The sequence below is a fragment of the Triturus cristatus genome, chromosome 3_2 (assembly GCF_964204655.1).
Source record: "Triturus cristatus chromosome 3_2, aTriCri1.1, whole genome shotgun sequence".
NCBI lineage: Eukaryota > Metazoa > Chordata > Amphibia > Caudata > Salamandridae > Triturus > Triturus cristatus.
In genome coordinates, this window is record NC_140584.1 from 166803281 (window position 1) to 166818817 (window position 15537).

At 43.9% G+C, this 15537-nt stretch overlaps 1 protein-coding gene across 1 annotated transcript in view; it reads left to right on the top strand.

The window, feature by feature from the left end:
- The window catches only part of LOC146856963 (palmitoyl-protein thioesterase ABHD10, mitochondrial-like), a 178234-nt gene that overhangs the window by 39332 nt on the left and 123365 nt on the right, over window positions 1-15537 (top strand). The window contains exon 2 of the mRNA XM_085647451.1: window positions 12174-12368. Within this exon, the coding sequence (XP_085503577.1) occupies window positions 12174-12368 (195 nt within the window). The remainder of the gene's footprint in view (window positions 1-12173; window positions 12369-15537) is intronic.

Sequence of the window (15537 nt, forward strand, 5' to 3'; positions counted from 1 at the left end):
CACCACATCCACGACCACCACCACGTCCACCACCACCATGTCCACCACATCCACCAAATCTGCCACCACCACCATGTCCACCACGTCCACCAGCACCACGTCCACCACCACCATGTCCACCACGTCCACCACCACCACATCCACCACCACCACCACCATGTCCATGTCCACCACCACCACTACGTCCACCACCAACATGTCCACAACCACATCCACCACATCCACCACCACGACCACCACCACGCCCACCACCACCACATCCACCACCACATCCACCACCACGTCCACAACCACCACCACGTCCACCACCACGTCCACCACCATTTCCACCACCACGTCCAACCCCACCACCATGTCCACCAGCACCACCACGTCCAGCACCACCACGTCCACCACCACGTCCACCACCACCACCACGTCCACCACCACCACTACGTCCACCACAACCACCACCACTCGTGACAGGTAAAGTGTCACTGGAGGGCAGGGGTATTAGGAGTGTCAACCCTGGCTGTACATGGGACATTTAAGGATGGATTGGGTGCAAGAAGATGAGAATAGGGGCTAGAAGTATTACACCAGACCCAAGATAAATTTTGAAGAGGCGCAATGCCACAGGGGCTCCTGTAAAAGCACTCGCAGCATCTCTACCTCACAGTGGCATGCCTGCACGAGACACTCACTCAAAACAAGCATTGGCATAGCCAATAGGTCTCGCCTTTGGGACCTTATAAGTGTTTAGCCATGCAACACTTGATGTTGTTGCACCAAGGATATTGTGCTGGATAACTAAACACTTATAAGGCCCCGAAGGCGAGACCTATTGGGTATGCCAATGCTTGTTTAGAAGGTCATTACAGTGTTACTGAATGCCAGCAGTACCAAATACCTAGACTGCTTATTTTTGATTCCAACTCATGCCCCTTCCTTCCACTACCATACATTTCCTGTCTCTTTTCTTACTCTTTCAGATAATTTTTATCCCTGCCATCCGCTTTGTCACTGTTTGCCTATTTTCTCTATTGGCTTTGGTGTCCCTTGACCTCTTTTGGATTGGGTCAAAGTTTGATGATGAAAATTAAGTGTAGATACCAACAAACGAGTGCTTGTGCCTGCCATCTCCATCCACCTCCAACCACCCACAAAAATTACACACACGCCCAAGGCTCTGGAATGATGGATGGCGGCTGTCTGGCTTGTTCTAGCTCCTTTTGAATAGTTGAAGTTGTCACTTTACAACAGTTACTCCCTCAGCTATGCACACGTTCCCCAAATAACCTGTGCCTACCTTGTCTTTCGGTCATGCTGACTGTTCCATTAAGGTCTCCCCCAAAGGAGCCAGGTACCGTCATCACAGCACTGACAGACAGCGGAACCATATCTTTGTATACATCATGTCTGTGCACTCCAGTGCTTAATTTGTAAAATATTAAGTGCCAGGGCTCTGACCAGGAGGCCACTGCAGCTTGCACCACCCGTCACCCTTTTCATCGCTGCAAAAACAACTACCAACCATTTCTCTTGTATGTAAATGTGACAGTTCAGATTATTCCAGGTCCCAAAAGCTAAAGGAATGGCTGGGGAGGCAGGTATTAGCAATTTGAATGTATTTTGTAGTCCTAAACTACCGATGTTCTGCTCATCTTAAAATTAGAAGTGCAGCGCCACCATGTGGTGGACTGTTCTAAGTATGGTCTTGACAATTAGGTGCCGTGCCAAGCACCGGAAACCAATTAAGTGCCAGTGCTGAGCACCGGCTCAAATTAAGCACTGGTGTACTCACAAATGTTCCAATGTGTTTAGAACTGCCTTTAAAAGCTGTTCAATTATTATCAATGGCTGTTATTAAAATGTACCAAGAAATGTACTATATATAATAGGGCATCCCAATAATCCCCTAGGAGACTGGGTATACACTTAAACACAAAACACAAAGGACTCCTGAAGAAGTAATTTACAAAACAGTTGAGCCTGTAGGGTGGTCGGTATTAAAAGAATTCAATCACTGATAGCAATGAAAATGTGCAACATCAAATTCATCCATAACATATCGTATATATGGGGCATACTCTGCTTGAAAGGTAAATAAAACCAGTATTTTTTCATTCTATATTGGCAGTCCGTCATTTATTCATTGAATTTGATTTCAAATATGTTAGTGTAAATAAAACACACACACCTGCTGAGAATAACACAGAATGAATCAGCCGCCCAAAGCATGAACAAATATTAAGTTTAAGGTCAGAGAGAGAGAGATTCCTAAATAAGTGTGTCACAGTCTTCATCTTTAAATTGGGCAGAAACCTGGCTCTGAATAATGTGATGGGAGCAACCATCTTGAAACTGAAAAATCACAAGGAAACGCATTATTATACTTGAGTGTCTAGGTGAATAAACCAAATCAATATAAGTTTTAGTACACAAACAAATAGTGTGTACTGTGGTCGCCATTTTGAGCGAGGCTAACGCCTATCACAGGAAGGATGAGGAGAGGATGTGGTCTGACGGCTAGATTGCCGACTTTGGTGCTGGAAACCAAGGTTCGAGCCTCGGGGTCGCGTCCACATCTTGTGATTCTGGGCAAATCACTTAATCTCCCTGTGCCTGAATGTGTCCTTGTGTAAAGTAACCCGTGCTTATGTAAAGCGCTCCAATACCGTCGGGTCGAGCTCGCGCTACATAAATCTGCATTAAATATTTTATTTCTTTATTATTTATTTAATGCGATTTTATATAGCGCGAACATTACCCGAAGGTGTCAGAGCACTTTACAAAAGAACCAGTTGCATTACATAATGACTTTGGATTACATGAGTTACATAAGATATTCAAACAGAAAAAATTGAAAATGTACAAGTTGCAAAGTCACTCAAGGAAGAGACACAAACAGAAGAGAAAAAAAATTGCAAATGTACAAGTTGTAAAGTCACACAAGGAAGAGATACATACAGATAAACTCTAAAATCACATAGGAATGGTAGTAAATACAAAGGTCTACTACATATACTAGCGATTAGAGTTCTAAATATACAAACAGTAAAATCACTCAGGGTTATATTTTAACAGCAATTACGCTTGGACAATTATACATTACATATTTACATATATATATATTTATGAGTTACAGAAGCATGGCTCAGGCATAGGGAAAAAAAGGAAGGCGGTGGATAATGACCTCTTCAAAACATCATAAAGATCCAGGAATAATCGTGGATACACAAACCTGCTAAGTACACCTAAATATGATGTAAGAATATGATGTAATACAGATGCTATGTGAGTGTTTTACAGGATGCTGGGAAAATGAAAACGGCGACCGCCATCTTAAAGAGACTGATAGCAATAAGCAAAAAGCATCTAAAAAACATCTAATGAAATACAGCCTGAATTCCCATCCTAAAAAGTGTCTGAATAACATTCACTGTATTATTGCCACACACATGAAAACAGAACGAGTCTGACATCTCACTGCCACCTGTCAGCGCTACTATTAAGGAAATAAGTATTATAACATGGAAAATAAATGCCTTAGAGAAAGGTTTCTTTTCTCGCTGTATCTACCACATGCTCTCCCCTGTAGCTTCTACTCGTTTAAATCCCTCATGCTTTCACACTCAAGCTCTTGCTTCCCTTCTCTCATCATCAACCTCTCAATCTCACCATCTATTTTCCTGTTTCTTAGTACACTTTCCCTTTATTTCCGCCTACGCTCTCTCTTCTGTTAATATGACCTTTTCCATTTCTCCCAAATTACTGTCTCAACTTTTCTGTCATTGTTTAATTTCCCCTCGGAGGGCTTCTTTCTTCTTATCCCTTCTCGCTTACATCAAGTGTCTATCCTTTCCTCTCTGTCTTGAGTACATTTTCTTCCACCCTTATTCACACTCCCTCATCATCTGGATGGGCTAAATGCCACCGGCTCCTATTCAGAGCTGATTAAAATTAGAAGGGAGCAAAGTGCAGGGAGCTGTGTTGCTATTGACTGCCTTTGTTTTCCAGAAGTTTAAAGTAAAACAGAGACAAAGGTTGCTTGTCTCGGCCACTGCAGGTAAGAGCAGCCACGTCCACCACCACATCCACCACCACCACGTCCATAACCACCACCACATCCACCACCACGTCCACCACCATTTCCACCACCACCACATCCACCAGCACCACCATGTCCACCAGCACCACCACATCCAGCACCACCACGTCCACCACCACATCCACTTTCTGTCTCAACTTTTCTGTCATTGTTTAATTTCCCCTCAGGGGGCTTCTTTCTTCTTATCCCTTCTCGCTTACATCAAGTGTCTATCCTTTCCTATCTGTCCCGAGTACATTTTCTTCCACCCTTATTCACACTCCCTCATCACCTGGATAGGCTGAATGCCACCGGCTCCTATTCAGAGCTGATTAAAATTAGAAAGGAGCAAAGTGCAGGGAGCTGTGTTGCTACTGACTGCCTTTGTTTTCCAGAAGTTTAAAGTAAAACAGAGACAAAGGTTGCTTGTCTCGGCCGCTGCAGGTAAGAGCAGTCAGACCAGCTGGGGGGGATTTCGAGAGACGACTACAAGGGAAAATTAATTATTTATTTAATTTGCCCTCATCGTCATCTCTCGAAATACACACCCACAACGTTGTGTATAATTCAATACACATTAAAAATGACCAATACCTGCCGCCCAGACCATTCTCATAGCTTTGGAGGTCTGTTATATTCTGAATTTTAACACTTGTAGGAGTGCAATGGCTAGTGGTTGTGCTGGTGCTTTTGTTGGCAGTACTGGCAGGGGCATCACGTCCACCACCACCACCACGTCCACAACCACCCCGTCCACCACCACCACCATGTCCCCACGTCCACCCCAACATCCACCACCACCACCACGTCCACCACCATGTCCACCACCACCACCATGTCCACCACCACCACCAAGTCCACCACCACATCCACCACCACCATGTTCACAACCACCTCATCCACCACCACCATGTCCACCACCACATCCACCACCACCGTTGTCCACCACCACCACATCCACCACCACCACATCCACCACCCCCACCGCATCCACCACCACATCCACCACCACCGCCATGTCCACCACGTCCACCACCACCACGTCCACCACCACCATGTCCACCACCATGTCCACCACCACCACCACATCCACCACCAGCACCACCACCATGTCCAACACCACCACGTCCACCACCACCACATCCACCACCACATCCACCACCACCACATCCACCATGTCCACCACCACCATGTCCACCACCACCACCACATACTCCACCACATCCACCACCACCACCATGTCCACCACCACCCCATTCACCACATCCACCACCACCACGTCTGCCACCACCATGTCCACCACCACGTCCACCACCACCATGTCCACCACCACCATGTCCACCACCACCAAATCCACCACCACCACCACGTCCACCACCAGCACCACCACCACGTCCAACACCACCACATCCACCACCACCACGTCCACCACCACCATGTCCACCACCACATCCGCCACCAGCACCTCGTCCACCACCACATCCACCACCACCACATCAACCACCACTATGTCCACCACCACCACGTCCACCACCACCATGTCCACCACCACTACATCCACCACCACTACGTCCACCACCACCCTGTCCACCACCACCACGTTTACCACCACCACATCCACCACCACCACGTCCTCCACATCACCACATCCACCACCACCATGTCCACCACCACCACGTCCACCACATCCACCACCACGTTCACCACCACCATGTCCACCACCACATCCACCACCAAGTCCACCACCATGTCCACCATGTCCACCACATCCACCACCACATTCACCACCACCATGTCCACCACCATGTCCACCACCACCACCACATCCACCACCACATCCACGACCACCACCACGTCCACCACCACCATGTCCACCACATCCACCAAATCTGCCACCACCACCATGTCCACCACGTCCACCAGCACCACGTCCACCACCACCATGTCCACCACGTCCACCACCACCACATCCACCACCACCACCACCATGTCCATGTCCACCACCACCACCACGTCCACCACCAACATGTCCACAACCACATCCACCACATCCACCACCACGACCACCACCACGCCCACCACCACCACATCCACCACCACATCCACCACCACGTCCACAACCACCACCACGTCCACCACCACGTCCACCACCATTTCCACCACCACGTCCAACCCCACCACCATGTCCACCAGCACCACCACGTCCAGCACCACCACGTCCACCACCACGTCCACCACCACCACCACGTCCAGCACCACCACTACGTCCACCACAACCACCACCACTCGTGACAGGTAAAGTGTCACTGGAGGGCAGGGGTATTAGGAGTGTCAACCCTGGCTGTACATGGGACATTTAAGGATGGATTGGGTGCAAGAAGATGAGAATAGGGGCTAGAAGTATTACACCAGACCCAAGATAAATTTTGAAGAGGCGCAATGCCACAGGGGCTCCTGTAAAAGCACTCGCAGCATCTCTACCTCACAGTGGCATGCCTGCACGAGACACTCACTCAAAACAAGCATTGGCATAGCCAATAGGTCTCGCCTTTGGGACCTTATAAGTGTTTAGCCATGCAACACTTGATGTTGTTGCACCAAGGATATTGTGCTGGATAACTAAACACTTATAAGGCCCCGAAGGCGAGACCTATTGGGTATGCCAATGCTTGTTTAGAAGGTCATTACAGTGTTACTGAATGCCAGCAGTACCAAATACCTAGACTGCTTATTTTTGATTCCAACTCATGCCCCTTCCTTCCACTACCATACATTTCCTGTCTCTTTTCTTACTCTTTCAGATAATTTTTATCCCTGCCATCCGCTTTGTCACTGTTTGCCTATTTTCTCTATTGGCTTTGGTGTCCCTTGACCTCTTTTGGATTGGGTCAAAGTTTGATGATGAAAATTAAGTGTAGATACCAACAAACGAGTGCTTGTGCCTGCCATCTCCATCCACCTCCAACCACCCACAAAAATTACACACACGCCCAAGGCTCTGGAATGATGGATGGCGGCTGTCTGGCTTGTTCTAGCTCCTTTTGAATAGTTGAAGTTGTCACTTTACAACAGTTACTCCCTCAGCTATGCACACGTTCCCCAAATAACCTGTGCCTACCTTGTCTTTCGGTCATGCTGACTGTTCCATTAAGGTCTCCCCCAAAGGAGCCAGGTACCGTCATCACAGCACTGACAGACAGCGGAACCATATCTTTGTATACATCATGTCTGTGTACTCCAGTGCTTAATTTGTAAAATATTAAGTGCCAGGGCTCTGACCAGGAGGCCACTGCAGCTTGCACCACCCGTCACCCTTTTCATCGCTGCAAAAACAACTACCAACCATTTCTCTTGTATGTAAATGTGACAGTTCAGATTATTCCAGGTCCCAAAAGCTAAAGGAATGGCTGGGGAGGCAGGTATTAGCAATTTGAATGTATTTTGTAGTCCTAAACTACCGATGTTCTGCTCATCTTAAAATTAGAAGTGCAGCGCCACCATGTGGTGGACTGTTCTAAGTATGGTCTTGACAATTAGGTGCCGTGCCAAGCACCGGAAACCAATTAAGTGCCAGTGCTGAGCACCGGCTCAAATTAAGCACTGGTGTACTCACAAATGTTCCAATGTGTTTAGAACTGCCTTTAAAAGCTGTTCAATTATTATCAATGGCTGTTATTAAAATGTACCAAGAAATGTACTATATATAATAGGGCATCCCAATAATCCCCTAGGAGACTGGGTATACACTTAAACACAAAACACAAAGGACTCCTGAAGAAGTAATTTACAAAACAGTTGAGCCTGTAGGGTGGTCGGTATTAAAAGAATTCAATCACTGATAGCAATGAAAATGTGCAACATCAAATTCATCCATAACATATCGTATATATGGGGCATACTCTGCTTGAAAGGTAAATAAAACCAGTATTTTTTCATTCTATATTGGCAGTCCGTCATTTATTCATTGAATTTGATTTCAAATATGTTAGTGTAAATAAAACACACACACCTGCTGAGAATAACACAGAATGAATCAGCCGCCCAAAGCATGAACAAATATTAAGTTTAAGGTCAGAGAGAGAGAGATTCCTAAATAAGTGTGTCACAGTCTTCATCTTTAAATTGGGCAGAAACCTGGCTCTGAATAATGTGATGGGAGCAACCATCTTGAAACTGAAAAATCACAAGGAAACGCATTATTATACTTGAGTGTCTAGGTGAATAAACCAAATCAATATAAGTTTTAGTACACAAACAAATAGTGTGTACTGTGGTCGCCATTTTGAGCGAGGCTAACGCCTATCACAGGAAGGATGAGGAGAGGATGTGGTCTGACGGCTAGATTGCCGACTTTGGTGCTGGAAACCAAGGTTCGAGCCTCGGGGTCGCGTCCACATCTTGTGATTCTGGGCAAATCACTTAATCTCCCTGTGCCTGAATGTGTCCTTGTGTAAAGTAACCCGTGCTTATGTAAAGCGCTCCAATACCGTCGGGTCGAGCTCGCGCTACATAAATCTGCATTAAATATTTTATTTCTTTATTATTTATTTAATGCGATTTTATATAGCGCGAACATTACCCGAAGGTGTCAGAGCACTTTACAAAAGAACCAGTTGCATTACATAATGACTTTGGATTACATGAGTTACATAAGATATTCAAACAGAAAAAATTGAAAATGTACAAGTTGCAAAGTCACTCAAGGAAGAGACACAAACAGAAGAGAAAAAAAATTGCAAATGTACAAGTTGTAAAGTCACACAAGGAAGAGATACATACAGATAAACTCTAAAATCACATAGGAATGGTAGTAAATACAAAGGTCTACTACATATACTAGCGATTAGAGTTCTAAATATACAAACAGTAAAATCACTCAGGGTTATATTTTAACAGCAATTACGCTTGGACAATTATACATTACATATTTACATATATATATATTTATGAGTTACAGAAGCATGGCTCAGGCATAGGGAAAAAAAGGAAGGCGGTGGATAATGACCTCTTCAAAACATCATAAAGATCCAGGAATAATCGTGGATACACAAACCTGCTAAGTACACCTAAATATGATGTAAGAATATGATGTAATACAGATGCTATGTGAGTGTTTTACAGGATGCTGGGAAAATGAAAACGGCGACCGCCATCTTAAAGAGACTGATAGCAATAAGCAAAAAGCATCTAAAAAACATCTAATGAAATACAGCCTGAATTCCCATCCTAAAAAGTGTCTGAATAACATTCACTGTATTATTGCCACACACATGAAAACAGAACGAGTCTGACATCTCACTGCCACCTGTCAGCGCTACTATTAAGGAAATAAGTATTATAACATGGAAAATAAATGCCTTAGAGAAAGGTAACATCATATTGAAGTATGTGGGACCATCACAGAAAAAACACCACGCAGGCGACACAGTAGGGGAATAATCTGCTAAAAAGCTACAGATGTCCTATTGCAAGTGTAGAAAAACAGGGGTATAATGTAGCTAATAAATACGGGAAACAACGTTTACATCGCGGATTTTACTCCGCGATGCAAACTCAACGTGGTCATTACAACGACCGCATTGTTACAACGCACTACGTTTACAACGCAAGTCATTACAGCGACTTGCGCTAGATGGCGCTCTAGGATAAGGAATAGTATGATTTACTATTCTAACACTTTCCCTAGTGTTGCACACACTGGAGTTGGAATAGTAAATCATACTATTCTTAAGACCAGCGCGCCATCTAGCGCAAGTCATTGTAACGACTTGTGTTGTAAAGGTAGTGCATTGTCACAACGCGGTCATTGTAACAACCGCGTTGATGTAAAGAGATATATTCAATTAGTACCTTTCAACTTGTTACTTTAGGCCTTTTCTAACAGCGTCAGTTTGCCATATTCATCTGTTTCCTTTCATTGCAAGTAACCGATCCACACCATGTCTTATAGTAGAACTTATAGCTAATTTGAACCAGCGGGGTAGCGTGGGCTGCCAGCGCCCGGGGCAAGGCAAGTATCCTTCCACTTTTCTTTTAAAATTTTGTGCCCATATTAAAATTTTGCCCGCAAGAATTTTGCACCCAGGGCAACCGCCCCTGCGCAAACCCCACACTATGCCACTGATTTGAACATGAACCATTGAATTTCATTTCCAGAGTGATTTAAAGTTTTATATTGTTTCACTAAGGGTGCATTTTGTACATTACATCAAATTCTAGATTGTGGCATTGTCCCTCTTGTTATGTTATTCCAATGTATTTGGGGTTATACAGATATTCAGTGTAATATATCACATTTTTAGAAGCACAGGTTGAGTTTCCATTCTCTGCCATTGAGATTAGATGTTTTTACAGTTTGCATAATACTGCATACCAAATTGTTGTGTACTTGAAGGTTGCCATATATAAATTTGTTATGTTGGGAGCAAAAATTGCACCGATTGCCATATTTTTTATCTGTGCTCCAGCAACAAATGATGGATGAAATGCTGAATAAATTAAATATTCACCCCCAGTCAAGAGATCTAGGTTAAATCCATCGTTCTTTTGCTCACTACACCATTCCAGTTTGGACTCAGCCATATGCACATCAGTCTTGACCCTGCTCCTCATGGGAACAGTCCAGCCCGAACTGCCAAGCTGGGTCCTCTCTGGACCGGAAACAAGCATCTTGGGACCAGTTTTGAGGTATCACCCCTCGTCAGCCAGGCTAGCTTGAATCCAGTGGCACAGCGAGCAAGGGACAACGTCTGGGCATACCCATCCCACTTAGGGCGAAAAGTGGTGCAGCATCAAATGATGGATGGAATGCCGGATAAATCATTCACCCCCAGTCAAGAGATCTGGGTTAAATCAATTGTTCTTTTGCTTTTTCTTTCTAAGAAATCCAGCATTTGCACACATTTCCACAGAGGTGCCTTGATGGAGAATACACACCCCATGTATAATTGCATTTCTATTCTCTTCAGTTTCCATCAATTTTATTGTTCAGAAATGTTTTTTAAAAATAACAAACATTTCAGTAAAAAGTCCCAATGTTATTTTTTTACTGGCACAATTTCCTGCTATTTATCACAAATAGCTGTTATGGGAGAATACTGTAAAAACAATCCACCAAATGTATTGTGTTCTGTAAAATCTCACTCTATTGACCTTTTTAAAAATAAAAAGACATGGTGGGGAGAGCCATGCTCTTGCTCCACCCCCCCCCCCCACCCCCCCCAGAGACACCTTGTTATGCTACAGGTATCCTTAGATGGCCAGGCTCCCCAGAACATGTACCCGTGGCTGTGGGCCTGAACCCAGGTTTACTAGTAAAACACTTCAATTCAGCCTTTGGCAACAAACTCTCCTTTGGCAACACACTCCTTCGTTCTTCTATCAGCGAAATGCATACACTATGTTTAAAAAATCCATCCATCCATGTCTTTCTACTATAAAGTTAAGCATATAAGTGAAGGCAGGATATTTTTTTATGTTACTACTACTGACTTCCCACTTTAAAAAAACAGACCGATTTTAGGTGGGATTCAACACCTCAATGACAGCAGTTACACCAATTAGCAAAAGCAAAGAATCCTCAGAGATACAACACTGGGTGCTCTTTGTTATTGGTAGGTAAAGTTGTAATCCCTGGAAGGGAGTGGATCTGTGGGTGGGTTTGCCACAGTCCCCATTGGTTAGAGTACTTTTAAAGGCAACACCATGAGCCAGCCTCCGTAGGACCTCCCTCTTGATTTTAACTCGTAATATGGTTGGCGGTAGGTGGTGTGAGCGCGGTTTTCCGGTCCTTCAGCGGGGCTGAGGTATGGCGAAAATCCTAGCTGTAAGGGGCAGTAAAAAAAAAAATGCTCACCCTTGCCATGAGAGATGACGCCCCTGGCGATGGGGGCATTGTTTTATTTATTTTCAAAAACAAAATCCCACTTTTGGGTTTTGGTTTTGAAAATAAAAAACATCAAAAAAATCTGTGCAACTTTGCTGTATGGCTCTGCCACCTTTGACCGAGCAATATGTTAAAGTTACCAGACATTCATCTCAGCTGCTTTTGGTAAATAATCCAGTCTATATTCTAAAGCCTGCTTTCTTTCTTAATCTCATGCAGCCCAGCCGAATCCTGTTCAGCCATGTCTAAGATGCAGTTCCTCTCTAGGGATGGACTACCTCGAGTGGCCTATCACAAGCTTACAGGATGGGGCCCTGGCATCATGTACCTCCCTGGGTACAAGTCTGATATGAACAACGAGAAATGTCTGGCATTAGAGAAATACTGCTGCTCAATTGGGCGTGCCTTTGTCAGGTATTTATGCTTCCCAAGGTTATTATAATTTCTATTTCTTTCATTTTGGGCGATCCTAAGGTATTACACTTTCTTTAATTGATTGATAAAAATTACCCATACTTTTATTCCTAGAATTTCTCTATTTATATTCTATTGCCTTTCTTTTATTTGGAGCATTTCACTCGAATTACCCTTCCTTTCCCCAAACTGTTTCTAAAGTATCAATAGTTTTTCCTTTTTCAAATTGTTTATGGGAATTCACACTTCCTCCTTAGACTGGCTGTAAGGTTTTACAATTCATTCGTTAAGAGTGTCCTCTTTCATTGTGTTAGTGCTCTTAAGGCATGGAGAAGGGGGTACAGTGAAACCTAACTAACATCAAAATATACCAAAGAGATTGTGAGCCTGTTTTAGATGTTGGCGGAGGGGTTACTACGTCACAACAGTGATGGTAATCCCGTCTGCCGACATATAAATTCCATTATATCCTATGGGATTTATATTTCAGCGAATAGGATATTCATCACCCTTATTATTTGTTTATTTATTTGTAGGTTTATATAGCGCTAGAATCGACTCCAACTGGAGTATCTCTGAGCTTTATGGAGCCGGTAAAACAGAGGAAATGAAAGGTGCTAGATCTCATTTCTGAACAACACAGTTTTCAGGAGTTTTCTAAAAGTGAGATGTTCTTTACACTGTCTCAGATAAAGGGGAAGTCTATTCCACAGAGTAGGCCCTAAGATTGATAGTGCTTTACTATCGTGTCTAGATTTTTTTGGACGGGGAGTCACCAAAAGAAGATAGTTACTGGACCTAAGTGAACGAATTGGAACATAAGGAACAAATTTATTCTGAAGATAAGTAGGCCCTTGTCCATTTAAACATTTATGAATCAAGCAGCATATCTTGAATTTTGATCTCTGGCGAATAGAAAGCCAGTGTAATTGCTCCAGAAGAGGTTTGGACGCAGTTCTCGGAGGGGCATTAAGAACAAGACGCGCTGCAGTGTTTTGAATGACCTGAAGCTTAGCCAGCACTCCTTCGTTGGCGGAAAGCAACAGGCCATTACAATAGTCAATACGACTCAAAACCAATGTTTGGACCAGAGTTCTCCTAAAAGAGTCTGGTAGTAAAGGAAAAACTCTGCGTAGTAGGCTAATAGTATGGAAGCAGATTCCAGCAGTGTGGTTGACATGCTGTCCAAATAACAGGTCTTGATCCAGACGAATCCCTAAACTCTTCACAACCTGTTTGGGTTCCGGAGCTACTCCCAAATCGGGAGGCCACCAATCAGGGGTCCATAATAATTTGGCTTCTCCAAACAACATTAGTTCCGTTTTACTGACATTGCACTGAAGGAAGTTGGAAGACATCCAATGAGCCACCGCCTTCATGCCCGCAGAAAAGGAGCCTTTAATTTCAGCGGACATGGTCTTAAAAGGGAAGAGGAGCTGAGTATCATCAGCATATGATACTGGGATGAATCCATAACTGCGCATCACTCTTGCCAGGGGTGCCACATAGATGTTAAATAATGTTGGGCTTAAGCAAGAGCCCTGTGGCACCCCTTTAGTTATCTCCACCTCCGCTGATCGGTACATGTCCATGATGACTCTCTGGGAACGACCAGATAAGAAGCTCTTTAGCCAATCAATGGCTTTATCCTCAATGCCAGCGTTCGACAACCGGTCAATAAGAATGGTATGTGACACGGTGTCGAACGCTGCTGAAAGATCTAAAAGGACTAGGATTACTGAAAAGCCCTTATCCTGGTACATATGTAAGTCATCCATAACAGACAGCAGGGTAGACTCCGTGCTGTGTTTCGGCCTGAACCCTGACTGCGAGTAGTCCAGGCCGCCAACAAGTTCAATGTGATTGGACAGATGACAGTTAACATGTTTTTCGATCAGTTTCCCTAAGAATGGTAATAGGGATATGGGTCTGAGATTTGTTAAATCGGACCACGGGGTAGCAGTATTCTTCCTAATAGGCCTGATAAGAGCACGTTTCCACTCTCTTGGGACAGTGCCTGAGCCCAGAGAGAGATTCACCAACCTTTGGATCATGGGGCAGAGCTGTTCAGTCAGGACAGGCATAATCCTGGCTGGGATGATATCATCAGGACTGCCACTTTTAATCCGTGATATTAGTGCAGATGTCTCTTGTAAAGAGATGGGTGGAAAAGAGTTTAACATATATTTATGCAGTTTGGGATCAGGATCTGTTTTCAGAGGTGCCATATCTGTGGTCAATTTATTATTAGTGCAAACTATTTTATCATAGATTATATCTATTTTATTCGTAAAAAAGCATGAGATGTCGTCACACAGCTGTTGGGAGGCAAGTTCCGAGGATTCACATGCTGTCGGTTTAACAAAGGTTTGTAAAACTTGATACAAAACCCTTGAAAAATTCCCTGCAGCTGTAATTTGCGTTGCAATGTAGGTTTTACGGGCGACACGAATGGCTTTATGGTATGTAGATAGTGAGTCCCAATATTTATTTTTATCCTCGACCGAATGGGAGACTCTCCATCTCTTTTCTAGTTTCCTGGCATGTAGTTTTAACGTCCTAAGTTGATCAGTAAACCAAATTTCTTGTTTCTTTGCTGGTCTGGGTTTAAATTGTTTGAGAGGGGCAATCTTGTCAATACTTTTCATAATGGCTTTTTCAAAATTTTTAACGACCATATCAATATTTTCGTGAGGAACGAAAGGTGGACAATAAAAATTATTTTTAAAAATAGTGTCGGTAATTTTGTGCCACTGTCTACGTATCCTCGGTAATTGCTTAGATCGTGAGGAGATACGTTTAGAGTAGGGAGTAAGGAATTCCACAACATAGTGGTCTGTCCAATTAACCTGCCTTGCGGGCGGACAGGAGACCAGCATAAAATTAGAAAATATCAAGTCAAGGGTATGACCTGCCTGATGTGTGGGCCCAGAGTTACGTTTCATAAGGCCTAATGAGGACAGGTCAAGTAATAAGGATTGAGCCTCGCAACAATCCGGTTTATCACTGTGTACATTAAAATCTCCGACTAAAATAAAGTCACTGTCACTGTTGACATATGGGGCAAGTAGCTCAATCAGTAAGCTAGAGAAGTTATTGCACGGTCCAGGGAGTCGATATACTAATGCACCCTTTTGGTTATCATTAGAGGGCAGTATTATTTTAAAAA